Genomic DNA, 27,814 nt, shown 5'->3' with positions numbered 1-27,814 from the left:
CTTGGCGATATACCAGCCTGTAATATGCTCAAAGGGATTTTTGTCTCTCTCTCTTTCGCAGGCTGCTTCCCGCGAAGGGATTCGAATCGATGTCATTTTCGGCCAGCGGCATGAGCAACACCTGCAGAGCCTCCAGTCGCGCCAAACTCATCATCCTGCACCGCAAGAGAAGATGCTTACCCACCTAAGCACGGCCCGCGGCATTGTAGGCAAGAAGCTGGACTCCTAGGCACACCCCCTCTTCACTGTGACGTCTAGCTGCAGACAAGCTCCTTTCACGCTGCCCCCTCTTTTGCTTTGCGGTTTCGACGTTGATCCCCTAGAGAACTTATATTGTGCCGCCGCCGTTACCGTTTGGTTCTCAGGGTTTTGGTGTTGGCTGCTTTCGGTGTTAGCGCTCCTGTTCAGTCCCACTGCGAGCTCCTTTCGGCTCCTTTCCGTCACTAACTCTCCGCACTCGCTTCGAGACGGCTGTTGGTAGGCAGCAGCTGACGCTCGCCGAACGCAAACGCTGTCTCGGAACTTCCGGCACTCGCTGCGTGCTCTTCGCTCGCGCACCCGAAGCTCGCCGCGGCGCGCCCCCATGGACCGAGCACTTGACTCGCGCGCCGGGCCGCGTCTGCTCCTCGCGGCCGCCCTGCTCGTGGCGTGGTGGCGGACGGCGTTGGCCGGCGTCGCATTCGAGCACCCGTCCTCGAACGGCAGCAACGCCGGCGGCGAGGCGCCGCCGTGGCCTCCCGGCGACTGGCACCGCCTGCTCGGGGGATGCGACGAGTACGTGGACGCCACGGCGTGGAACGGATCCACCGCCGCGGCGCGCAGCGCCGACTCGTCGCGGCTCCGTCTGCAGCATCCTTTCCTGTCACTGGCGGAAGGTGTCGTGCCGGATGTCACTTACAGCGGTGAGTGAGAGCGCGTACGATTGCTTTCTTCTTTCCCACTGGCGTGCGTTCAATCTTGCGACACTCGGAGTGCACTGACAGCCGGCGAGCGGGAAAATCAGCTTTTGCGAGTTTCAAAGATGCTTTTCCCGGTTCCGGAGTGCCTTTCCTTCCTTCAATGCCTACTTCTTATTTTTTTTTCATCTTGTTGACGTTTTACGTGTATATCTGTGCCGCCAATATGATGTCGTAAGAGAATTGCATTATAAATAGGGGTATGTTGTTATATTGTATGTAACTTGAACGTATACTTCCTTCTAAGGTATAAGTACGGGAGGTGACATATATATATTCACATCACTGACGCTGTTGTATTTGCCGCCCCTAGACATTCATAAAAAATATGGGACTTCATGCCAAAGCCACGATCTGATTGTGAGGCGCGCCGCCGGGTGGGATTCAGGAAATTTGGGCCACCAGGGGTTCTTTGACGCGTCCGCTTAAATCTAAGTACACTGGTGTTTTCGCATTTTGCCCCCATAAAAATGCGGCCGCCGTGGCCGGCATTCGACCCCGCGACCTTGTGCTTAGCAGCCCAGCACCACAGCCACTAAGCAATCACGGCCGGTATTACATAGGCAGTAATCCTTGGGTGAGCTGATATGCCTGTATATAAAAAGGCCGGTATTATGAAATCGCAGAGTATGCATCAAAATAAGTTTTTATGGAAATGCAGAATTATTTATGAATTAAGGTAAATTGGAATTCTCTAGGTATACGGCTAAAGTGAATTATATGGCTAAATTTGCAATTATCTTTATATTCTTGATAAATAAAAGAGAAACGAACGTGGAAGAAAATACAACTTGCCGCCCACTACTCCCACATGGCAAGTGCGATGCTGTGCCAGTTGAGCTACGGCGGCGGCTGCAGTCCCCCTTTCACTTTCTTGTGTATTCGTGTACACGTAATAAGCTTAGCTGGGAGCATTAGCCTCTCTTTCTTTTTTTCTCAGTCCTGATTTCTTCCTTTCTTGTCTGTTCATTGAGGCGTACACCAGACAGCCGTCGCCGCTTGTTCGGAAATCACAAAGTTGGTTAACTTCATTGTTGCTGATTTTAAGGTAAACACAGACAAGCACACACGCGCACACACGCACACACAAGTACACGCGCACACACACGCACACAGACATGTTCGCACAGACGGACGTTTGATGAGTAACAAGCACCCGCACAGCCTGCGAGCTTTCGCGCATTCGCAACATAGAAGCAGGCTGCAGTGCGCCGGTGCGCAAGTATGCCACGCGCGACGAGCAGGGACGGCATTTCGCGGCATGTCTGCCGGCGAGCGTGCAGGGCACACCCGGGGCGCTGCCGCTGAATGCGCCGGGCGCCATTCGATCGTTGACGCTTCATTACCGAGCCATTAAGCGGAAACCGAACTGCACGGAGACACACTGATCGGCGACGCGAAGTTGCTTCTACGAAGCGCTCGGGCGTCCACCATCTGCTGCCGCGACCGCTCGGTACGCTCCGCCACCTGGCACACACAGGTGCAGCGCTTCGCCCGGTCGAAGTGGCGCGCGCTGTGCGGCTCTGCGCGCGAGCTACATCTGTGGTGGCACGCATGGCGCAGGCTGCGCGCAAAGCAGTGCCAGTTGTTTAATCAACCGCGAGGAAGCTGTTTTGGGTAGCTGCTGCTCGCCCAGCACGCTTTCTCCACCTGCGCTCCCCTAACACTGATTCAACGCTTCTGCATCCCTGGAATACTTCTTCGTGCAGTTTCTTTTTAGCAAGCTGATTTGTTTGTGACAGACATGCTTGAGTCGCTGTCAGCTGAGGCTGAGGCAGATAACAAATGCAGAACAAGCTTAGAACAACAGAAAGCTGAGCTAGTTGGTAAGGATTCATTATGCAAAAAGGTGAGGCGTGCAGACAGGACTCAAGAGAAGTGGACAACACGAACGCCGGCGTTCGTGTTGTCACGGATTCTGAAAGAGCACCGAATGAATTGGTTTTCTTGCTTGGATAACTGTAGAGAAACGGGAACATGTGCTAAATTTGAGCTGGCCGTGAAGAGACAGTGTATACATAATTCAGACGCAGTTAAGATATATTTAAGACACAGTTAAAACACAGGGCATAAGATACAGCTAGTTAAGACATTAACACACTTAAGATACATTTGAGACATACAAACTGTTAAGACACAGCTAAGAGACTGTTAATACACAATTACGAGGCAGTTAAGACATAAACACAATTAAGACGTAGTTAAGAGACAGCTAAGACAGTTAGGATATAAGACACAGCTAGTTCCGATAAAGCTGCGACGCGATTAATACGCAATTAAGACACAGTTAAGACAGAGGTAACACAAAGTTATACTATATTTAAGGCATGGTTAAAACGCAGTTCAGGAATTGACACTGCCCTTTTCATTAGGTAAACACACAACACATCATCATATCATATCCGATGATAACAACACATCAACAACATATAACACATCATACCCTTTGACCGAAGACATTCGCTGTCGAAGAGCTGACGTGAGCATGCGCGGTAGCAGCAGCGAGCGAAGTGACCTTCGTGTTGTCTATCGCTTCAACGCAAACTGAGCGTCGAGGACACACAGCACACACAAAGCTGCGAGCCGTCGACGCACCTAGACTCTGCCCCCAACGAACATCGCTCTCAAAATGCGGCCACGCGATCGCGCGCAAACGCCACACACACAATTGCAGCCGGAGTAGAATGCTGTTCCTCCTCCCTCCCTTCCTCCCGGTGCCTCGCAACCGCGACGTTGGGGGCCTCGCGCGCGACGGAAGACGGCGCGCTTCCTCCCTGCTCTGCTGTCTTTCGCGCGGGCGAGATTGAGCCGAGATCGTCGGTTCCCCTCGCCCGCTATCACTCGCACATAACAGCGCAGGGCACTTGGCGACGGTGTTATCGCCTTTGGACTTTATACGGAACATCACGGCGACGCCGATGGTAGAAATGCGCCTAGAGTGTTCATACAATTGATATCGCAATAAAAAGGTTAGCCATAGAGGCTAACTATGCCAACTAAAAGAGGCTAACTAGCCGTAGAGGCAACGTATGCGCAGGTATGCATTAATGGAAGTTCATGCGAATGTGCAATAAAGCGCTGTTGCACAAACATGCACGTTTTATATGGTTCAAGCAAATCTGGAGCAAATATTCTTTTAATTCTAGGGTTTTACGTGCCAAACCCCGATTCGCTTATGAGGCATGCAGTAGTGCGTGCCTCCGGATTAATTTTGACCACCAAGGGATATTGAACGTGCCACAATCATCACCATAAAGACTTTATTATACAGGCTGAGGCTCCCGGGCCCCCGCGACCCCACTGCACTCAAGCGTTTATGTTACTGCGGTCCATAACGCTGTCAGCCCGGTCAGTAGCCATGGTCTGCACGGCTGGGTCTCCAGAGCGCAGCAGTGTCTCCCAGTCCTCCCGGGTCTTCAGGTGCTCTAGGTCCCGCTGGGAGGAGCCGCCGTCACGCGTCTCCACTTAGCGACTCTCTCACTCTGGTTAGGTCACTCTGGTGTACCTCAAGGTAGCGTCCTGGGCCTGTTGCGGTTGCTCATTTACATTAATGACCTGCCATCTAACATTAAATTAACCATTCACTCGTTCGCAGACGACTGCATTCTTTATCGCAAAATACGTTCATCTGCAGATCACGCAGCCCTTCAAAGTGACCTCGATCACGTAACCGCTTGGTGCACGTCAGGAAAAATGTCACTTAACATCGATAAATGCAAGTTAATGACATTCAGCTGGAAAAAATGTAACTCTTCTTACAATTACTTACTCAACAATTCTTTAGTGTCTCATGCGTGCTCACACAAATACCTTGGTGTTCATTTCACAAGCAAACTCGCTGGTCCACTCACATACAGAAAGTAACAGCTAAAGCATCGCGCCGATTGGGGTATCTAAAGCGTTATCTTCATGTAACTCCAGCCACAACCCGTAAGCTCGCCTATCAAACATTCGTTCATCCGCAGCTCGAATACGCATCACCCATCTGGTCCCCCCCATCAGGCTTATCTAATAAATTCCGTTGAGATGGTTCAAAATCGTGCAGCACGTTTCTTTTCCAGAAACTACGACCGTCACTCGAGCGTATAAAACATTAAATCATCGCTCTCTTTTCCTACATTGCAATCATGGAGAATAATCGCACTAATCTGCCAATTTCACAAGATAGTATCTAATGCCAGTCATTCAACGCTGCCTCTTGTACAACCTTACCGCTCATCACGTCCGTAAAAAAACCATTTAAGCTTCCAACGCATTTCTGGTAGAACCGTAGCATATAACTCATTCGCCTTGCCGCAGGCTATCATCTACCGAAATCTTCTTTCGGAACACATCGTCAACGTTCGTGGTTCTGATCGTTTTAGGGCCGACATAACCGCCATATTTTCTAGTTACTAACGTGTCATTAACTGTTGTATAAAGATGCTCTTGCCCCGCAGGGGCGTCTGCGTAAGCAGGCGTTTGGTGTGTTGCGACACCGCGTACCCGAGCACACGAGGGTTGGACCCTCCCGCGTGTAGCCGTGCGCGGCTTAGCCGTGTCCGGAGAAAGGGGGATCCTGCAGGTTGAGCCGATGCCGGGTGTTCGGACCTTTAAGGCCCCCCGGCTGAGACAACACACCTCTTTGGCCTCTGCTTCACGTAGACGGCACCCCCGGACTGACCCACCCGGGGGAAATCGGTAGTTGCCTTTTCCTGTCTATCTCTCCCTACAATCTTCGTCTTTCCCTTACTGTCCACCTTTCCTGTCTTCTTCTGGCTTCCCATTTACTTCCAATTTTTCCAGGCAGCAAGGGTTAACCTTGTGTGAATAGCCAACCTTTATAGGTTATTTCATATTTGGTTATAGTGGTAACGTACAGTTGGCGTTTCCAGGCCGTGTTTCACGGGTCCTGCAGCGTTCCCTTGTAGGACTCCACGGTGGGTGGCTGGCGTTACTGCCGAAATCTCACATATCTTTATGGATAGCTCCTTTCCTCCACTCCCTCATCGCCCTCAGAAAAGAGGGCGCACCGATGAAGTTTTTCAGTTTTTCGGACGCCAAGTCCACAACTTCCCACGTTTCCATGTAGTTCACTCGGAAAAACCCGGCAAACCAGTGCGCACTATTTCACCGTTCCTTGTATCAAAGACTTTGAATGATGTTTTTGGAGCCGGTTATAAAGCCACCAGGATGGCAAGCGGTAATCTCCTCCTGGAGCTCCGCGATAAGAAGCAATAGGAGAAACTGCCTAAGCTAGTGTCATTTGGGGATAACCAACTAACAGTAACCACGCACCGTACTATGAACACCACCCGCGGCGTTGCGTCGGAAGATGACTTGCTGGAGCTCACTGAGGCTCAACGCTTGGAGGGCTTCAGTGAACAGAATGTAATCAATGTCAAAAGAATTAAGATGAGGCGAGATGGCAAAGAAATCCAAACGAAGCACTTGATAATTACCTTCGGTTCAAGTATCCTGCCCGAGTCAATCGATTCAGGGTATATTAAGCTCCGCGTTAGGCCATACGTCCCAAACCCCCTGAGATGTTTCAAATGCCAACGTTTCGGCCACAGCTCGCAGAGCTGCCGAGGCTGCCAAACCTGTGCGAAATGCAGTGCACACGAACACACCTCTGAAGCTTGTGAGAACTCTCTCCATTGCGTGAACTGTGATGGGGAACACGCCGCGTACTCGCGGTCCTGTCCATCATGGAAAAAAGAAAAAGAAATAGTCACAATCAAAGCTAAGGAAAACATATCGTTCAAAGAGGCACGCAGGCGGGTAGCATACCTGCCAAAGAAAAGCTTTGCCGAAGTGGCGCGTCAGGGGGCAGCGTCACAACGGCCTCCGGCGGCTGTCCGACCCACAAGCAGTGAGTCGGCAGTTACGTCATCTGCCCCCACGGTGGTTGCAGCTAGCGCTGCTCCGCCAACCGAGCAGAAAGGACCATCGACCCCAAACGTGGGCGCAGCCGAGGCTGCCCCAACCTCCCCGGCCCCTTCCAGCGCTGGCAACAGCCGGCGCAGCCAAATCCCTCAGGGAGCCCCATCGACCTCCGGGCTGGTGGCCGCAGGGGTCTTGCCCTCCAAGGCGGGACTCTCCCTGAAAACTTCTCGCTCGCAAGAGCACGTGTCCGGAGCCTTACTAGAGGCAATGGACACGACACCTGTCCTCAAGGCGCACCAAACGCCTAAGGAGCGGCGAGACTCCCTCGAACGCTCCAGAAAGGGCAAAACCCCGGTTACAGGGCCTCGAAAGAGCTCTGTAAACTAAGGCGTCACTTCCATTTCCGTAAACACAGCACCAATTTACTTTAAATATGGATACACAAATTATTCAATGGAACGTCAGAGGTCTTCTTAGAAACCTTGATGACGTACAAGAACTCATCCACAAACACAATCCGAAAGTGCTGTGTTTACAGGAAACACACCTAAAACCAAAATACACAAACTTTCTTCGACAGTATGTTACTTTTCGGAAAGATCGCGATGACGCTGTCGCATCATCGGGTGGTGTCGCCATTGTTATTCAGAAAGGCATACGGTGGTCAACGTTTGCAGCTACAAACGCCCCTTGAAGCAGTGACGGTTCATGCTGTTCTCCTAAATAAACTTATCACTGTCTGCTCGCTCTACATACCCCCACATTACAAATTAACTAAACATGAATTTCAGTTCTTCATAGATGAATTGCCAGAACCTTACGTTGTCCTTGGGGATTTCAATGCGCACAACTGCCTGTGGGGCGACTCTCGTATAGATGCGCGAGGTCGTCTTGTTGAACAGTTCCTTTTCTCTTCTGGTGCGTGTCTGCTGAATAAGAAGGCACCCACATATTATTCTCTTGCAAACAGAACATTTTCTTCAATTGACCTCAGCCTAGTTTCCCCGTGCATACTGCCTGAACTCGAATGGGAAGTTATCATCAATCCTTACGGAAGTGACCGCTTTCCCATACTGCTAAGAACACCTAAAGAAAACGAATATCCACCACAGGCTCCTAGGTGGAAGATTGATACAGCTGACTGGGAGAAATTCCGAGCTCTCACTAGTATCTCATGGGTTGACATGTCTTCGTTAGAAATTGATGCTGCTGTGGAGTTTTTTACAGCCTTCGTAATAGATGCCGCATCTAAATGCATATCGGAAGTAAATGGCCTGGCGTGTAAACGGCGTGTCCCGTGGTGGAACGACGAATATAGGATCGCTCGAAAGAAACAGAACAAAGCGTGGGGGTTGCTACGCGCCTCCCCACTGCGGAGAATCTTGTTAACTTTAAGAAAGCAAAGTCCCAAGGCAGGAGAACGCGCCGACAGGCCAGAAGAGAGAGCTGGCAAAAGTTTTTATCGGGCATCAACTCGTATACAGATGAGGCCGAAGTATGGAACAGGGTTATTAGAATAAGAGGGCGGCAAACATATTCACTCCCTTTGGTAAACACAGAAGGCGATACCCTGCAAGCTCAGGCAGACTCACTTGGGGAGCAATTTCAGCGCGTGTCTAGCTGAATCAACTATTCCCAATCCTTTTTTAAACTTAAAGAAATAGAAGAACGTAAGCCAATCTTACGAAAATCCAGACAGAACGAACCGTATAACCAGCCTTTCAGTATTTCCGAGTTGAGAGATGCATTGAACACATGCAAAAGCACTGCACCGGGACCTGACCGAGTCATGTATGACATGATCAGAAACTTACATACTAACACACAACTTACACTGCTCACACTTTTCAACACTATTTGGGCTGTGGGATACCTCCCATCCACATGGAAAGAAGTGATTGTGGTCCCTGTTCTTAAGCAGGGTAAAGACCCTTCCTTGGCGGCAAGTTACCGCCCGATAGCCCTCACAAGTTGCCTTTGTAAGGTATTTGAAAAAATGATTAATCGGCGACTCATTCATTTCCTTGAACAGAACAAAATGCTTGATCCCTATCAGTGTGGTTTCAGAGAGGGGCGCTCCACAACTGATCATCTTGTACGTATTGAAAGAAACATTCGTGATGCATTTGTACACAAACAGTTTTTCCTATCCATATTCCTCGACATGGAGAAGGCATACGACACAACGTGGCGCTACGGAATCTTGAGAGACTTGTCAGAAAGGGGAATTCATGCTAATATGTTAAACCTAATAGAAAGCTATTTGTCAAATCGTACCTTCCGAGTAAAAGTCGGTAATGCATTGTCACGTCCTTTTACGCAGGAAACTGGTGTACCCCAGGGAGGCGTGCTCAGCTGCACTCTCTTTATCGTTAATATGAACACACTACGTGCTTCACTGCCACCGGCCATTTTTTATTCCGTATACGTACACGATATACAAATAGGCTTCAAATCCTGCGACCTCACAGTATGCGAGAGACAGGTACAGCAGGGCTTGAACAAGGTTTCCAAGTGGGCAGACGAAAACGGATTTAAAATCAACCCCGACAAAAGCTCTCGTGTTCTTTTTACTAGAAAGAGAGGCCTGGTTCCAGATCCTTGTGTTCAACTGTGTGGACATCAAATACCTATCAACAAAGAACACAGATTTTTAGGTATTATACTAGACTCCAAGCTTTAAATAGCTTAATAGCACATTAAATAGCTTAAAGAAAAATGTCTAAGGACAATGAACTTACTTAAAATTCCATCCCACTCAACATGGGGTAGCGACAGGAAGTGTCTGATTAATGTTTATAAGAGCCTAATACGATTACGATTGGACTATGGTGCCGTCGTATATAACTCTGCCGCTCCGGGCGCACTAAAGATCCTAGATCCTGTGCACCGTCTAGGTATCCGCTTAGCCACTGGCGCTTTCAGAACAAGCCCGATTGAAAGCTTATACGCGGAATCAAATGAATGGTCGCTCCATCTACAGAGAACTTACATCAGCATTACATATTTCCTGAAAATACGCTCCAATGATCAACATCCATATTTTAACATTGTTAACGATATGACATGTACTACACTTTTCCATAACCGTCCCTCTGTAAGGCAGCCTTTCACGCTTCGTGTGAGGAAGCTTAGTGATGAAATGCGTGTCCCACTCCTCGAACTTCGGCTAATGCATCCAACCAAGCTGTTACCACCTTGGGAGTGGCAGCGGATAGAATGTGACATATCCTTTTTAGAAGTAACAAAACACGCACCAGAGATAGAAATACGAATGCATTTTCTAGAACTCCAGCACAAGCACTCCTGCGCAGAGTTCTACACAGACGCTTCGAAGTCAAATGCCGGGGTGTCTTATGCTGCCTTCGGCCCATCCTTCTCAGAATCTGGTGTACTGCATCCGGAAACAATTACCTTCACGGCCGAGGCCTACGCAGTACTGTCTTCTCTAAATCATATAAAAAAATCAAAACTTCAAAAATCAGCGATATATACAGACTCCCTAAGCGTCGTGAAGGCCTTGATGTCACTCTATAGACACAAAAATCCAGTACTTAATGAACTCTACACCGTCTTGTGTAAAGCGTACATATCTAACCAGCATATCATTATATGCTGGGTGCCTGGCCATAGGAGCATCGAGGGCAACGTTCTGGCGGACGAGATGGCCACGTCTATCGCATCGCAAGCCGCTAACCCTACCGCTGAGGTGCCTGTCACAGATCTGTGGCCTTTCTTGCGAAGGAGGCTGCGGGACCGCTGGCAACGCATGTGGGACGCGGAAACGGATAATAAGCTCCACCTAATAAAGCCACAGTTAGGACTCTGGCCCTCTACTACAAAATCGCGCCGAACAGATGTCCTATTCTGTCGTCTCAGAATTAGACACACATTTGGCACACATAATTTTCTACTTAATGGAAGAGAGCCACCAACCTGTGGTAGATGCGGGGAGAGGCTGACCGTACTCCACGTCCTCCTGGAATGTCGGGAAGCCGAATCTGAGAGAAAGAGACATTTTCCTTTAGCATACTGGCAGCACATCCCTCTTCATCTTGCAATGTTTCTCGGTCCAGAACCGCTTTTTAATAGAGACACAGTCCTAGGTTTCCTCAGAGATGTGGTCTTACATGTATTTAGTCCCATACATTCGTAGCGCTTCCTCTCTTTAGAGGATGCCGCTGGGATAGTTGTACTGCATAGCACCTGCCTCCAGGCCCATGTGTTTCAAGCGCTCTGGTGAGGCAGTTGTGCTGTAGTTAATTTTTGCATCTTACATGTTTCTTATATCATATCATTCTCCCGCATTGCAGTGTAAGGATCACAGTACTCGTCATTAGACATCGCCATAATCTTATAGCACGTAGGTTTTACGCACTTTACAGCGACTATTTTAGGCCCCTTTACAGCCAAGTCACATCTTCACAGAACTCATCATTCCACCACGAAATCACTACCACTGTCTTGGCGCTCTTTGGCCATACCTGGCCCTTGCGCCAGTAAAAACCACACATTCATTCAAAGATGTTCTTGCGTTTTAGTGATCGGTACTAACAGTCAATAAGCTGCTCGTTTTTAGGCCCGAAGTAACCGCCATATTTTCTAGTTACTAAGGTGTCATTACCTATTGTATAAAGATGTTCTTGCGTTTTAGCGATCGGTACTAACAATTTATATGCGTTGTATAATCATGTTAATCAAGCTCCTGACTTTGCCCCTATTTTTGTGATCCCCCCTCCCCCCCACGCACAATGCTCCGATGCTTGGAGCCTGTGAGGTGACTTGAAAAATGAGTGATGGTGAGAAAGAGTGAGAGGCGAGAGCGTGTGTTTGTAATTGGCGCCAAAGGGTTGCTTGTCGACAGCTAAGCCAAATGCACAGGACACGGGCGTTCTTGCATTTCGCCCCCATCGAAGCGCGGCCGCTGCAGCCGAGAGTCTATCCCGCGACCTCGTGCTTACCACCGCCAAAACCATAGTCACTAAGCCACCGCGGCGGGTAAGCAAAGATGATGTGTGTGCAGAATACGTAACAAAATTGAATTGAATTGAATTTTTGTTCTCCTTGAACAAATACACAAGGAAGGAGTAGCCACAAAAAGCTACTTAGATTAGTAGCTTGACGAGGTGGCTGCCCCTTTACACAGCAGCAGCAGCAGTTATTAAACAATTTTCATACACATGACTGCTTTCATACATATGCACGGACAATGATTGCACAAGGAAACATAAGCATTTTGCAAAATACAAAGGAAAGTTTCACATTAATGAGCAAAATATAAGAAAATGGATAAATAAATGCATCATAGTTCACAGGAACTGATCTCGCATTGTTTTTTTTTTGGACAACTGTGACACATCTACAGATTTGTTAGCAAGATTATTGAGCAGAGCTGGAAGAGTAAGAGCGATTGATTTTTTCGCATAGTTGGTTTGAGGAGTAGGCATGTGCCAAATGTTGTGGTGACGCGTAGTGTATACGGCAATATTTTCTATTAATTCTGAAATCTCGCTGTAAAAAGAGTTGTTCTTTTTTGTGGCCGAGAAGTATGTCTGGAGTAAACGATAATTATAAAAATCATGGACATTTATAACCTTTAATTGTTTAAAGAGTTGCTGCGTGTGAAAATCATATGGGACGTTTGCAATTATTCGCATAAACTTCTTTTCATTTAGGAACAGTCGGTTTAGATTCGTTTTTGTTGTTGTGCCCCATAATAGGTGGGCGTAGGATAACTGAAAAAGGGCTAGCGAGTTATATAGTAGTAGTTTTATACGTTGAGGAATGATATGTCTACATTTGTTTAGCATAACCGCAGTTTTGCACAATTTTTTATGAGTTTCGCGGATATGGTCATCCCAAGTTAAAGTACTTGAAAAATATACGCATTCTACTATTTCAATCACATTGTGACCAAGTGTAATCAACGGCAAGTTTAGAAGCTTATTTTTTGGTCGGAAGAGTATTGCTTTTGTTTTTGCGGTATTAATAAGTAAGGAATTGCACTTTGTCCATTCCGGTAACAACGGCATTGTTTCATCAGATATCTTTTGTATATCGTCAGTTGTTTTACCGGTGATTATTAATGTAGTGTCATCAGCATGGCAAATCGATGTTACATGTGGCTTTAAGGTAAATGAGTGTAGGTCGTTAACGTAAACACAAAATAAAAGTGGCCCCAATATGCTGCCCTGACGTACTCCCATCTTTATGCATTTAATATCTGAAGAAGATGTTCCTATTGATGCGTATTGCTTACGATGCCTTAAGTAAGAAGCTAGGAGGTCATACGCAATGCCGTGTACACCGTATGACTGCAATCTACAAATCAAATGAACGAATCAAATTTAACTGATGCCCATAAAGATTTCCCTAGGTCATACAACGTACATATTTATCTAGCGGGGCCCCATGACTAACCATATCGACCAGGGGCCAAATTCACAGTTTTTTGTCCTAAGTGCCTCTTGCGAGTGGTCGGTCGCCTTCGCTCATAACGTGTCCAGCGTCAGGATTGGCCGGAATTTTTCGGCAACTTCGTAGATGACGTAGGCCCCCGTCGGGGCGCGCGAGTGCCCAACTGCAGGCATAACTAAAGTTGCCTCCAATCCAGTCCAATCTTGGGACCAATTCTAGTGTAAGAGATTGCGACCCGGCACGGCCCGCGTGCAAGCATGCCACTTCCTTGGTCGCAGTACGACTTATCCTATATAGTACTCGGATAGTATGCGTCCAATGTTCACACTGCTCACCCGCGAAACCTGCATTGTTGTTGCGCGTCAGTTATATTGTGGAGGTTCGACAACTGAGCTCTTAAACATTATTTTTTTTAGATTTTAATGAAAACATATTTCAGCTCGTTCTTTCTTTGATCTTTCCTTCTCTTCTTCATGCTTATTCATTTCCATGTGTGTAGCCCTCTTTCCGAAAGAGCAGGGAGGCGTTGTGCCTCTTTCGGTGGCAGTTGGCAGCCTGCTTTTGCCATTCTTTTCCTCTTTGTCAGTTGCATGCATTTTCACCCGCAAGCACACACAAATAATAATCTTAGTTTCATGTGGTACACCCTCACATACCGTATTATCGTGAAAGAGACCGCGATTTTAAGCACCCGCGCTGTATTTTGACGACCGAACTCCAAAAGAGAAATACAGCACTGAGTATACGACTCCCTACCTTCCGCAGTGGCTCCGAGGCTATGCACTATGAAAAAAAAATTGCACCATTTGGGGCTTATATTGTTCCTCAAACAATAACCGTCATCAATCTTGCGTTCAATTCCCTTATTTAGCGCTATGCTCTTGCTACTGTCCTGTAAGGAACGCTGTCAGGCTGATACGTGGGTGCCGTTCGTGGCCTGAAATTACCGTGTGTGCAGTGTGAGAGAAGGGAGATGCTTGGAAGACAAATTACCGTTATCGTTGGAGGACAAGATAAGCACCGAGGGAACAAATTTTATTTGCCAGAGTGCGGCGCTCGGCTACTGAGCGCAAGGGGGCGAGGTCGCGGATTAGATTCCTGGACGCGACGGTCGTGTTCAGATGGGGCGGAATTTAAAAAACGACGGCTCGTGTGCCGTGATTTTGGGGTACGTTTATTCGCTCGAGGTGCTCAAAATAAGTCCCCCTTCATTCCCGCTATGGCGTCTCTCGTAGCTCGCGGGTTCTTTTATTACCTTAAACGCCATACATTATCACAGGATTCTACCTTGAACACTTTATTTTTCGAGATGCAAATGTGAAAAAAAAAGAAACGCAGGTTAAGTTCAGGCTATTACGGTAATTTCGATTATCGAGGGAATATCGAGCAACTCGTTATCTGCAATATGCAAATAATATTTACAATAATTGAGTGATATTTGTTGAAAGCTTCTATTTCTTGTACTATAGGTCCAGTTGCCCTCTGTATCGGCCGGCTAGATTCAGCTTGTCGTAGATTTTTGAACACGTTTCTCATGTTTCATCAAAGGTTTTTAAGGCGAAAGCCTTTCTAGGCTCATCGTGAAGTTTGTGTCAGCAGACCTGACCGCCGGAGTGTCCGCCGAAGCGTCATCACGCCATACGAAGACATATTAAAGACAGACTTAAGAGTGAAAAATGATTGATAGTGACAGTTAGTGAATGATAACGTTATAATAGAGATTGGTAGAGGTTAAGAATGACTAGTAATGACTAATAATGACTACTAATGAATTGTGATAACTACTAATGACTCCGAAATGGCCAATATGTCTAACGACGGCTTGTCATGACTACAATTGATTAGGGAAAACACGGGGAAGACGGGAGATGGAAATTCAAGACGATGAGCAAAACGAGAACAAGGTGAAAGCAGCAGCCAACTTTTCGACAAGTGGACTTGTCTTGCCTTGAAGAAGACCAGTCTACTTGTCGAAACGTTGGCTGCTGCTTTCACCTTGTTCGCGTTTTGCTCATCGTCTACAATTGATTAGATAGGACTAGAAATTTCTAGTAGTAGAAATGTCTAGTAATTAGTAGTAATGACTAAAATGACTACTAATGACGACGAAATCACCAATATGTCTAGCGGCCGCTTGTAATGACCACAATTGACTACTAATGACTAAAAACTAGATAACGTTCTAGCGTTAAACGTTGCCAGGTTCATATTCCAATGGCTCCGGACAGGCCACCATTGGAATATGAACCTGGCAACGTTTAACGCTAGAACGTTATCTAGTGAGGCGAGTCTAGCAGTGCTATTGGAGGAATTAGAGGGCAGTAAATGGGATATAATAGGGCTAAGTGAAGTTAGGAGGCCAAAAGAAGCATATACAGTGCTAAAAAGCGGGCACGTCCTGTGCTACCGGGGCTTAGCGGAGAGAAGAGAACTAGGAGTCGGGATTCCTGATTAATAAGAATATAGCTGGTAACATACAGGAATTCTATAGCATTAACGAGAGGGTGGCAGGTCTTGTTGTGAAACTTAATAAGAGGTACAAAATGAAGATTGTACAGGTCTACGCCCCTACATCCAGTCATGATGACCAGGAAGTCGAAAGCTTCTATGAAGACGTGGAATCGGCGATGGGTAGAGTGAAAACTAAATACACTATACTAATGGGCGACTTTAATGCCAAGGTAGGCAAGAAGCAGGCTGGAGACAAGGCAGTGGGGGAATATGGCATAGGCACTAGGAATAGCAGGGGATAGTTATTAGTAGAGTTTGCGGAACAGAATAATAGGAGGATAATGAATACCTTCTTCCGCAAGCGGGATAGCCGAAAGTGGACGTGGAGGAGCCCGAACGGCGAGACTAGAAATGAAATAGGCTTCATACTCTGCGCTAACCCTGGCATCATACAAGATGTGGACGTGCTCGGCAAGGTGCGCTGCAGTGACCACAGGATGGTAAGAACTCGAATTAGCCTAGACCTGAGGAGGGAACGGAAGAAACTGGTACATAAGAAGCCAATTAATGAGTTAGCGGTAAGAGGGAAAATAGAGGAATTCCAGATCAAGTTACAGAACAGGTATTCGGCTTTAACTCTGGAAGAGGACCTTAGTGTTGAAGCAATGAACGACAATCTTGTGGGCATCACTAAGGAGTGTGCAATGGAAGTCAGTGGTAACTCCGTTAGGCAGGATACCAGCAAACTATCGCAGGAGACGAAAGATCGGATCAAGAAACGCCAATGTATGAAAGCATCTAACCCTACAGTTAGAATAGAACTGGCAGAACTTTCGAAGTTAATCAACAAGCGTAAGACAGCTGACATAAGGAAGTACAATATGGATAGAATTGAACATGCTCTCAGGAACGGAGGAAGCCTAAAAACAGTGAAGAAGAAACTGGGAATTCGCAGGAATCAGATGTATGCGTTGTTGTAATCGCACCGCTGGTACGAGTTGTTGGGAACTCGGCGCTGACGCCCGTGGTTGCACCTGGGTCGCAAGCCCCAAGGGTAGCGTTGGCCTGGCGGCGTGGGGTACAACTGGAAGCATCCGAAGGTCCCGGCAAAGCATGAGTCGACTGGTAACAACAAAACAACTTGTTTATTCTAACATCGCAAAGAGTTGGCGGTCAGGTTGACCGAAGTAGAGAGACGGGAGAGCACGTTACTCAACAGAAGAAATCGGAGCCCTCTCCTTTGGCGTCCGGGGGCAGCTGCTTTTATACTCTCGCAGTTGAGGGCAAGAAGGAACCCCTCTATAGACGAGCACGTGACGGTGCCGCTCGGGAACAATGGGATAAGGTGGCGCAGCGTCGTGTCGGCGCCACTCGGACCCCCCTTGCTTCACAGTTGTTGGGAGCTCCTCTCCCCGGCTGCCGCGCTTCGACAAGCGTGGGCACAATGGGAAGAGAAGGAGGAGCAGCCGTCGTGTCGGCGCCGCTCGGACCCCCTTGCTTCACAGTTGTTGGGAGCTCCTCTCCCCGGCTGCCGCGCTTCGACAAGCGTGGGCACAATGGGAAGAGAAGGAGGAGCAGCCGTCGTGTCGGCGCCGCTCGGACCCCCTTGCTTCACAGTTGTTGGGAGTTCCTCTCCCCGGCTGCCGCGCTTCGACAAGCGTGGGCACCAATATGCACATACACTCACACACGCACATGAAGACACGTGGCATCGGAACATGCCTGGACGTGCTTGGCAGGGAGGCGTAGCGGCGGCGCCGAACGGGCCAAAATGTCTGCCGCTTTGAACGAAGCCCTGGCGTCTGTTGTATCCTCGCCGGCTTTACCGCGCGTCGTAGGCGAAACGTAACAGCGTTAAGAGACAAAGCCGGCAATATCATTACTAATATGGATGAGATAGTTCAATTGGCTGAGGAGTTCTATAGAGATTTATACAGTACCAGTGGCACCCACGACGATAATGGAAGAGAAAATAGTCTAGAGGAATTCGAAATCCCAAAGGTAACGCCGGAAGAAGGAAAGAAAGCCTTGGGAGATATGCAAAGGGGGAAGGCAGCTGGGGAGGATCAGGTAACAACAGATTTGTTGAAGGATGGTGGACAGATTGTTCTAGAGAAACTGGCAACCCTGTATACGCAATGCCTCATGACCTCGAGCGTACCAGAATCTTGGAAGAACGCGAACATAATCCTAATCCATAAGAAAGGGGACGCCAAAGACTTGAAAAATTATAGACCGATCAGCTTACTGTCCGTTGCCTACAAAGTATTTACTAAGGTAATCGCAAATAGAAACAGGAATACCTTAGACTTCTGTCAACCAAAGGACCAGGCAGGATTCCGTAAAGGCTACTCAACAATAGACCATATTCAAACTATCAATCAGGTGATAGAGAAATGTGCGGAATATAACCAACCCTTATATATAGCCTTCATTGATTACGAAAAAGCGTTTGATTCAGTCGAAACCTCAGCAGTCATGAAGGCATTACGGAATCAGGGTGTAGATGAGCCATATGTAAAAATACTGGAAGATATATATAACGGCTCCACAGTCACCGTAGTTTTCCATAAAGCAAGCAACAAAATCCCAATAAAGAAAGCCGTCAGGCAGGGAGATACGATATCTCCAATGCTATTCACAGCGTGTTTACAGGAGGTATTCAGAGACCTGGATTGGGAAGAATTGGGGATAAAAGTTAATGGAGAATACCTTAGTAACTTGCGATTCGCTGATGATATTGCCTTGCTTAGAAACTTAGGGGAGAATTGCAATGCATGCTCACTGACCTGGAGAGGCAAAGCAGAAGAGTGGGTCTAAAAATTAATCTGCAGAAAACTAAAGTAATGCTTAACAGTCTCGGAAGAGAACAGCAATTTACAATAGGCAGCGAGGCACTGGAAGTCGTAAGGGAATACATCTACTTAGGGCAGGTAGTGACGGCGGATCCGGATGAGACGGAAATAATCAGAAGAATAAGAATGGGCTGGGGCGCGTTTGGCAGGCATTCTCAGATCATGAACAGCAGGTTGCCATTATCCCTCAAGAGAAAAGTATATAATAGCTGTGTCTTACCAGTACTCACCTACGGGGCAGAAACCTGGAGGCTTACGAAAAGGGTTCTACTGAAATTGAGGACGACGCAACGAGCTATGGAAAGAAGAATGATTGGTGTAACGTTAAGGGATAAGAAAAGAGCAGATTGGGTGAGGGAACAAACGCGAGTTAATGACATCTTAGTTGAAATCAAGAAAAAGAAATGGACATGGGCAGGACATGTAATGAGGAGGGAAGATAACCGATGGTCATTAAGGGTTACGGATTGGATCCCAAGGGAAGGGAAGCGTAGCAGGGGGCGGCAGAAAGTTAGGTGGGCGGATGAGATTAAGAAGTTTGCAGACATGGCATGGCCACAATTAGTACATGACCGGGGCTGTTGGAGAAGTATGGGAGAGGCCTTTGCCCTGCAGTGGGCGTATCAAGGCTGATGATGATGATGATGATGACTAAAAACGCTTGCTAGTGAGCAGTAATGACTAATAATGACTGAAATGACTTGTAATGACTACGAAATGAGCAATATGTTTAATGACAGCTTGTAACGACTACAATTGATTAAAAATGACTGAAATGACTTGTAATGACTACTCATGACTACGAAATGACCAATACGCCTAACGACTACGATTGATTAGAAATGACTAAAAATGCTTAGTAATGACCAGCAATGACTAATGCTTGGATCGGACTGCTGGTACGATCTGTTGGGAACTCGGCGCTGACGCCCGTGGTTGTACCTGGGTCGCAAGCCCCAAGGGTAGCGTTGGCCTGGCGGCCTGGGGTACAACTGGAAGCATCCGAAGGTCCCGGCAAAGCATGAGTCGACTGGTAACAACGAAACAACTTGTTTATTTTAACATCGCAAAGAGTTGGCGGTCAGGTTGACCGAAGTAGAGAGACGGGAGAGCACTTCACTCAACAGAAGAAATCGGAGCCCTCCTTTTTGCGTCCGGGGGCAGCTGTTTTTTATACTCTCGCAGTTGAGGGCAAGAAGGAACCCCTCAAAAGACGAGCACGTGAATGTACAATGGGCTAATGGTGACGCACACTGTCGTAGCGATGCCGTAGCACCATGTCGAGCACGATCTCGTAGCACCCTGTCGTGGCGCTGCCGGTCGGACACAATGACTGTAATGAGAGGATGGTCCCTGCTTTGGCATCGCCTGTTTCGGGCACAATGACTGGAACGAGATCCCTGCTTTGGCATCGCCTGTTTCGGGCACAATGACTGGAATGAGATCCCTGCTTTGGCATCGCCTGTTTCGGGCACAATGACTGGAATGCGAGGATGATCCCTAGGCGGTCGCATCGCCGCAGTCGCGCCTGGAAACACCTGGCGATGAGTGTTGCGGCGACGACGATCGGGCCAAAATGTCTGCCGCCCCGCCGCAGTCGCGCCGGCAAAACCACGTGTCGCAGGCGAAACGCAACAGACCGCCCCGCCGGGGGAAGGAGATCCCGATGGACAGGGGACTGCATCCGCTGTCCGGAGGGATGTCGCTCGATGATGCTCATAACCGAAGTCGGGCGTCCCTCGACGTTTCTTGAGCGCAGCGCACAGAGAAGGCCTCGTTCTCTTGTTCAGGTTCGCACGGGACACTGCAAAGTGACTTCGGGAGAGTTCACATTTTTGTTCTCGTTCCCGGCAAGCGTTAGAACTACGCTGAAACTCAACCGCTCAGTCAGCAAGCACGGCACAACCCTCACTAAGCCCTGCCAGGCTCTTTCCCCTTTTTATACCACTGCCTAGTTCCTTACAGTAGTCTAGCATCACTCAGAACGCGTCCACAAATTGAAAAATTGCACTAGAAAGCATATCATCACTTTGAAACACTAAACAAAAGCAATATGTTAAAAAAAAAATCCTGCCTCAGGAAGAAAACATCAGTAACAAACAATTTTGAGGCTGATTCCTACGTTAGGGGCTTCGACTTAAGCCATCGGCGTTACCGTTGAGACTCCCCTTTTTGTAACGCACCTCAAAGGAATATTGTTGTAAAGCGAGGCTCCAGCGCAGGAGGCGGCCATTTTTGGGAGAGATGGTCTGCAGCCATTGGAGAGGGCAGTGATCCGTCTCAATGATAAACCTCGAGCCGGCTAGATAGCATGACAATTTCTGAACGGCCCACACGAGACACGCACACTCTTTCTCGGTGGCGCTATACGCCTGCTCACGACTGGTCAGCTTACGACTAGTATACAGGACGGGGTGTTCTACTTCTCCATTTTCCCGTTGGCACAGTACAACGCCCATGCCTCGCTCACTAGCATCGCACTGAACAATGAACCCTTTTGTATAGTCTGGCGATCGTAGCACAGGCTGGCTTGTTAGGGCACTCTTTAGGGCGCTAAAAGCTCTTTCCTTTGTCTCGTCCCAGACGACTGTTTGAGGCTCTGTCTTTCTTAGAGCATCCGTCAGGGGAGCCGCGATATCAGAGTACCTAGGGATGTACCTCTGATAGTAGCCGGCGACACCCAAGAACGACCGAATATCGGTCTTGGTGCGCGGTTGCGGAAAGTCTCGCACAGCGGCCACTTTTATTTCAGAGGGGCGGCGACGACCCTGACCAATCACGTGACCGAGGTAGACAACCTCGGCCTGTGCTATCTGGCACTTAGGAGCCTTGACTGTCAAGCCCGCTTCGCGCAGGCGGGTTAGCACTGCCCGCAAGTGTGCCATATGCTCAGACCAGGATGCGGAGAATATCGCTACGTCGTCTAGATACGGTAAAGCGAATTCTTGCTGTCCCCGCAACACTTTATCCATGAGACTTGAAAAACAGTATGGCGCGTTCTTCAAACCAAAACTCAACACTTTAGGACGGAATGTTCCCATTGGTGAAATGAACGCCGCATACCTACTAGCCTCTTCTGTAAGTGGAACCTGCCAATAACCCCTGACAAGATCTAGGGTGGAAATAAACTGAGCGCTACTAACTTTCTCAAGGCGCTCCTCGATGTTAGGGATCGGATAAATTTGATCCTTAGTGATGGAATTAAGCCTGCGGTAGTCGACGCAAGGACGAGGTTCCTTGCCCGGTACCTCAACTAAAATCAAAGGGGAGGTATAATCACTCTCACCTGCCTCAATAACACCGAGCTGTAGCATTTTCTTTACCTCAGCCTCCATAATATCGCTCTGGCGGGGTGACACCCGATACGCCTTGGATCGTACTGGCTCTGTGGAGGTAAGTTCTATATCATGAGTAAGTACAGAAGTCCTACCAGGCCTCTCAGAGAACAGACCTTGAAACTCTTGTAATAGCTGGTGTAGTTCGGTTTTCTGCTCGGGCGACAGCGGTGCTTTACTGATAAGGTCACTAATGACTTGACCGGTGTCTTCCCTGTTCGTCACTGAGCCTAGTCCTGGAAGCTCGACTGGAAGCTCTTCAGGAACGTTTATCATCATGCACACCACTGCTTCCCGTTGTCTATAAGGTTTGAGCAGATTACAGTGGTAAACTTGCTGTGCTTTCCGCTTTCCTGGCAGACTTACCACGTAGTTAACGTCCGACAGTTTCTGAACAATTCGTGCTGGGCCCTCCCACTGCACGTCTAGTTTGTTGTTTAGCGATGTGCGCAATATCATGACCTCATCGCCAACCTCAAAACGACGGGCCCTGGCTGTCCGATCATAATAAACCTTGGCCCTCTGCTGGGCCTTTGTCATTGCTTCACCTGACAACTCCTGTGCCCTTCTTAAGCGTTCGAGGAGCTTAAGTACGTACTCCACCACGACTGGGTCGTCGCCCCTACCTTCCCATGATTCTCGAAGCATGCGAAGCGGAGATCGAAGCGAGCGACCGTACACCAGTTCAGCTGGCGAAAACCCCGTAGCCGCATGCGGCGCGGTCCTTAAAGCAAACATCACCCCAGGCAGACACAGCTCCCAGTCAGTTTGATGTTCAAAACACAAGGCTCTCAACACGCGCTTCATGACGGAGTGGAGCTTCTCAACGGAATTCGACTGTGGGTGGTACACTGAGCTGTGTAACAGCTTTACCCCACACCTTTCGAGAAAAGTTGTCGTCAAAGCGCTAGTAAACACTGTGCCCTGATCTGATTGGATTTCCGCAGGAAAACCAACTCGCGCAAATATGGACAGTAGTGCATTGACTATCTCAACTGAGCTGAGTTCTTTAAGCGGCACTGCTTCAGGGAACTTTGTCGCTGGGCAGACCACAGTCAAAATGTGTCTGTACCCCGTGGCTGTTACCGGCAGAGGTCCCACTGTATCAATAACGAGCCGTCTAAAAGGCTCCGTTATGATAGGTACCAATTTCAACGGCGCCCTTGATTTGTCCCCTGGTTTGCCCACCCGCTGACAAGTGTCACATGTCCTCACGAAATGGTCTGCGTCCCGAAAACACCCTGGCCAATAGTACTCTTGCAAGAGACGGTCCTTAGTTTTCTTAACTCCTAGGTGTCCGGACCACGAACCCCCATGTGACAAGCGCAACAGATCCTGACGATAGCATTGAGGCACGACCAGCTGATTGAACTCCACTCCTCGGCGGTCTAGATACTTCCGGTACAGGACTCCACCTCTTTCCACAAAACGCGCAGTTTTCCTGGCGATACCTTCTTTGACATTGCAGCGCACGTTTTCCAGGCTGCCATCCTTTTTTTGCTCGGCTATCAAAGCCGTCCGGCTGACTTTTAGCAACCTATCAAGTCCGTCTGACGTAGGCGCGATGAGCAAATCAGTAGATAGCTCTTCTAACTTTTCCGTGTCGGGCATTTCCTCTCCAGTATCTGGCGCCTTTAACGTTACAGACTCAAGTTTATTCAGTTCGGGCGTGCTCGGAATATCAGCTTGCTGCGCCTCTGACCCTTTTTCGTTGTTTGATAACGTCGGCCCCGCAACTACCGCCTTTGCAGCGAGCTCCCGAACCTTCGATCTGGTTAAGGCCTGAACACTAGCTTCACCAAACAAAAGCCCCTTCTCGCGCAGGAGGTGATCGGACCTGTTTGAAAATAGGTACGGGTACTGGGGTGGCAGCATAGATGACACTGCCGCCTCCGTCTCAAGCGCTCCGAAAGGTCCTTCAATAAGCACCTTTGCTACTGGCAGACACACGCTATGAGCTTCCACGGCTTGCTTGATCCACGCGCACTCGCCCGTGAACATATGGGGTTCTACGTAAGACGGGTGAACTACATCCATCGTAGCTGCGGAATCGCGAAGCACTCGGCACTCTTTCCCGTTTACGAGGAGGTCTCGCATGTAAGGCTCGAGAAGCTTCATGTTCTCGTCAGTGCTGCCTATTGAAAAAAACACAACTTTTGGTGTTGTTTCCGGACACTGCGCCGAAAAGTGACCCGGCTTCTGGCACGTATAACACAAGCGCGCTCGCCTCATCTCGAACCGCTTTCTGCGTTTGGCTGCCGCCGTCTCTTTACGTTTGGTCGGACTGCTTTCACTCGCATCCTCACTACGCGTGTCCCTCTTTAATCTCATGGGCGTGAACTTCGGCCTCTCAAACTTCGAGCCAAATTCACCCTTTTGACCGTCCTTAGCTCCGCGAGCTCGACGCGTCACAAACTCCTCGGCTAGCTCAGCGGCTCTAGCCACCGTACTCACGTCTGGCCTATCCAAGACCCAGTATCGCACGTTCTCCGGTAACCGACTATAAAACTGTTCTAGCCCGAAACACTGCAGAACTTTATCGTGGTCACCAAACGCTTTCTCTTCTTTGAGCCACTCCTGCATGTTCGACATAAGCCTATACGCAAACTCTGTATATGACTCACTTCTGCCTTTCTCATTTTCCCGAAACTTCCGACGGAACGCCTCCGCAGACAGCCGGTACTTTTTTAGAAGACTCGATTTCACTGTGTCGAAATCCTCTGCCTCCTCTCTATCCAAGCGAGCGACTACGTCGGCCGCCTCGCCGGGTAACAAAGTGAGCAAGCGCTGTGGCCACGTTTCCCGAGAGAACCCCTGCTTCTCGCACGTTCGCTCAAAGTTAACCAGGAACAAACCAATGTCCTCTCCAAGCTTAAACGGCCGCATCAGGTCAGTCATTTTGAACAATACGCGTTCTCCTGCACCGTGTGCCTGACTTCCATTACGAGCGCGTTCCATCTCTACCTCAAGACGCTTCATTTCCAAAGCGTGTTGACGGTCACGCTCTTGTTGCTCTCGCTCTTTCTGTTCTTTACGTTCACGCTCTTCTTTTTCTTTTTGTTCTTTACGTTCGCGCTCCTGTCTTTTTGCAGTCTCTCTCTCTTCAATGGTCTCAAGGCATTCCGACAGCTCGTCATCCTCAGCCTCTAACTCAAGAATAGCCTTTATCAGTTCCGGTTTTCTTAGTTTGTCTGAGACATCCAGACCCAACTCTCTTGCAAGCTCCAACAATTTCGGTTTGCGCAACGACTTCAAATCCATGGCTGCTCTGAATGCTGCTTTCTCTACTGCTTACTATTGTCTTGCCGCAAACTAACCCGGCAGCAACGACAACCACAATTACCAGCTCTGTTTCTAACACTAACAAAAGCCTTGCAAAGCTCAGAAGAAGAAAGTCCCGCACTCACCAAACCTCGCAGGCAGGAATTCCGCGCAGTCGTTCCGCTGCAGGCAACCAGTCGTCACACAGGGCTCGTTGCACTGCTCCCGGATCGTCGTTGAGCTGCTCAGCATACAGTCAACTGCATCTCTTCGCTGCTGGCCTCCGTTGTCGCGATCTCACCGCTGGCAACCAGATGTTTGAAGTCGGAGGCGATCTCACCGCTGCCAACCAGATATTTGGATCGGACTGCTGGTACGATCTGTTGGGAACTCGGCGCTGACGCCCGTGGTTGTACCTGGGTCGCAAGCCCCAAGGGTAGCGTTGGCCTGGCGGCCTGGGGTACAACTGGAAGCATCCGAAGGTCCCGGCAAAGCATGAGTCGACTGGTAACAACGAAACAACTTGTTTATTTTAACATCGCAAAGAGTTGGCGGTCAGGTTGACCGAAGTAGAGAGACGGGAGAGCACTTCACTCAACAGAAGAAATCGGAGCCCTCCTTTTTGCGTCCGGGGGCAGCTGTTTTTTATACTCTCGCAGTTGAGGGCAAGAAGGAACCCCTCAAAAGACGAGCACGTGAATGTACAATGGGCTAATGGTGACGCACACTGTCGTAGCGATGCCGTAGCACCATGTCGAGCACGATCTCGTAGCACCCTGTCGTGGCGCTGCCGGTCGGACACAATGACTGTAATGAGAGGATGGTCCCTGCTTTGGCATCGCCTGTTTCGGGCACAATGACTGGAACGAGATCCCTGCTTTGGCATCGCCTGTTTCGGGCACAATGACTGGAATGAGATCCCTGCTTTGGCATCGCCTGTTTCGGGCACAATGACTGGAATGCGAGGATGATCCCTAGGCGGTCGCATCGCCGCAGTCGCGCCTGGAAACACCTGGCGATGAGTGTTGCGGCGACGACGATCGGGCCAAAATGTCTGCCGCCCCGCCGCAGTCGCGCCGGCAAAACCACGTGTCGCAGGCGAAACGCAACACTAATAATGACTGAAATGACTTGTAATGACTAATCATGACTATGGTAGGACCAACATGTCTAACGACGGCTTGTAATGACCACAATTTATTACAGATGTCTAAAATGCTTAATAGTGAGCAGTAATGACTAAAATAAAGAGAAAGAGAAAAGGCAAAGAGAAAGAGGCGAATGATAATAGGAGGAAGAGTAGGCTTTCGCCGTTCACCTCATAAGAGAGATCTTGAGAGACCCTGTAATTGAGCTTTACTAACTTCATGTTTTTCTTGTCTGTTAGGGTGTAACATTTTATAGGCCTCCTACATAGAGAAGCTGGTCTACGTGGTGACATTCAAGTTACTAAGATCCCTAGTCGGGATATTAAACCTTACGTCCGTAACCGGCTACGCCAGCACTGGTAGTACCAGTTAGATAAAGAATCAGAATAGAAATTACATGCAATAAAACCACAACTAAGCAAATTTTTCTAGCAATAAGTCATAAGACTAGCAGAAACTACACTGTGCAGGCTACGTATACTGCACACATACGCAACACACATTTACCTATTAACAGGCACACAACTACCCATATGCGCAAAATGTGGAGAACAACTCACAGTCCGGCACCTCTTATTTGAATGTCCACGGCTTCACCAAGCAAGAGCATAGCATTTTCAAGAACTTTGCACACATTATATACCATTTCATCATGCAATATTTTTATCCCATGACCCCATATTTAGTGTCAGCAGAGTTTTTAATTACCTCGCCAATGTCCTTTCTTTAAAGAATGTATACTACAACCCAAACCACCATGCTCCACCACAAACGTGAGGAGCCTGAGGAGTTGAATGCTTCGAGGTCTCGCACCTTTTCGCATGGTAAGAGTACTTTGCTGACAGTACCGAGGCAAAATTTATCGCTTATAATCACTGAAAACTAGAAATAATCTGTAGAACACATACATAGCATATAACATTTAACAAGTGATCGCTCATAGTCACCGAAATCTCTATCTAACCTACATACAGTTGAAATATATGAAATGATATAAACAGCATTGTTTAGCTAGGCCTTTTAAAGCTTTGTCACTTGGAAATATTCGCCGCTTAATATAGCACACTTCGACATGCATACCATTATAGTCTGATTCTTGTATTTATATTATAAATCGTTGAATATATTCATAGACTTGGCGCTGTTTGGCCAAGGATGCCCTTTCGCCATTAAAACCCATCAATCATAGGCCTCCTACATCGATGCCGGTAAGTATTACACTCACCGCGTTACACCGAGGCCACAGCGCGAGCCGCCGTCATTGCTAACTTCTCTCTTTCAGCTTGAGTAAGCGATCAGCGACTCAGGACCATTGTACTTTCTTCGCCGCCGCTCGAAAACTCGCTGACGCGAAGCGCAATCCTATTTACAGGGTGTCTCCGGGCAAAGGCCAAGTCTGCTCAGCCAACCGAAGTTGCGCAAGTTCTGTTTCTTCCTGTAAGAACCAAAAATCGGGCTGTTGCTTAGCGGCGCCGTGGGCTGTAAAGAAAAGCCGGTGCCCTGTAAAAAAAAAAAAGCGCTCG

The 27,814-nt window shown here is 48.4% G+C and overlaps 1 protein-coding gene across 1 annotated transcript in view; it reads left to right on the top strand.

The window, feature by feature from the left end:
• LOC142559268 (uncharacterized) overlaps window positions 1-27,814 on the top strand; it is a 290,647-nt gene that overhangs the window by 165,157 nt on the left and 97,676 nt on the right. The window contains exon 2 of the mRNA XM_075670917.1: window positions 62-902. Within this exon, the coding sequence (XP_075527032.1) occupies window positions 584-902 (319 nt within the window). The 5' untranslated portion in view covers window positions 62-583. The remainder of the gene's footprint in view (window positions 1-61; window positions 903-27,814) is intronic.

This window comes from Dermacentor variabilis, chromosome 1 (genome assembly GCF_050947875.1).
Source record: "Dermacentor variabilis isolate Ectoservices chromosome 1, ASM5094787v1, whole genome shotgun sequence".
In the NCBI taxonomy this organism is placed as follows: Eukaryota; Metazoa; Arthropoda; class Arachnida; order Ixodida; family Ixodidae; genus Dermacentor; species Dermacentor variabilis.
This window is presented reverse-complemented; position numbering and strand designations above follow the sequence as displayed.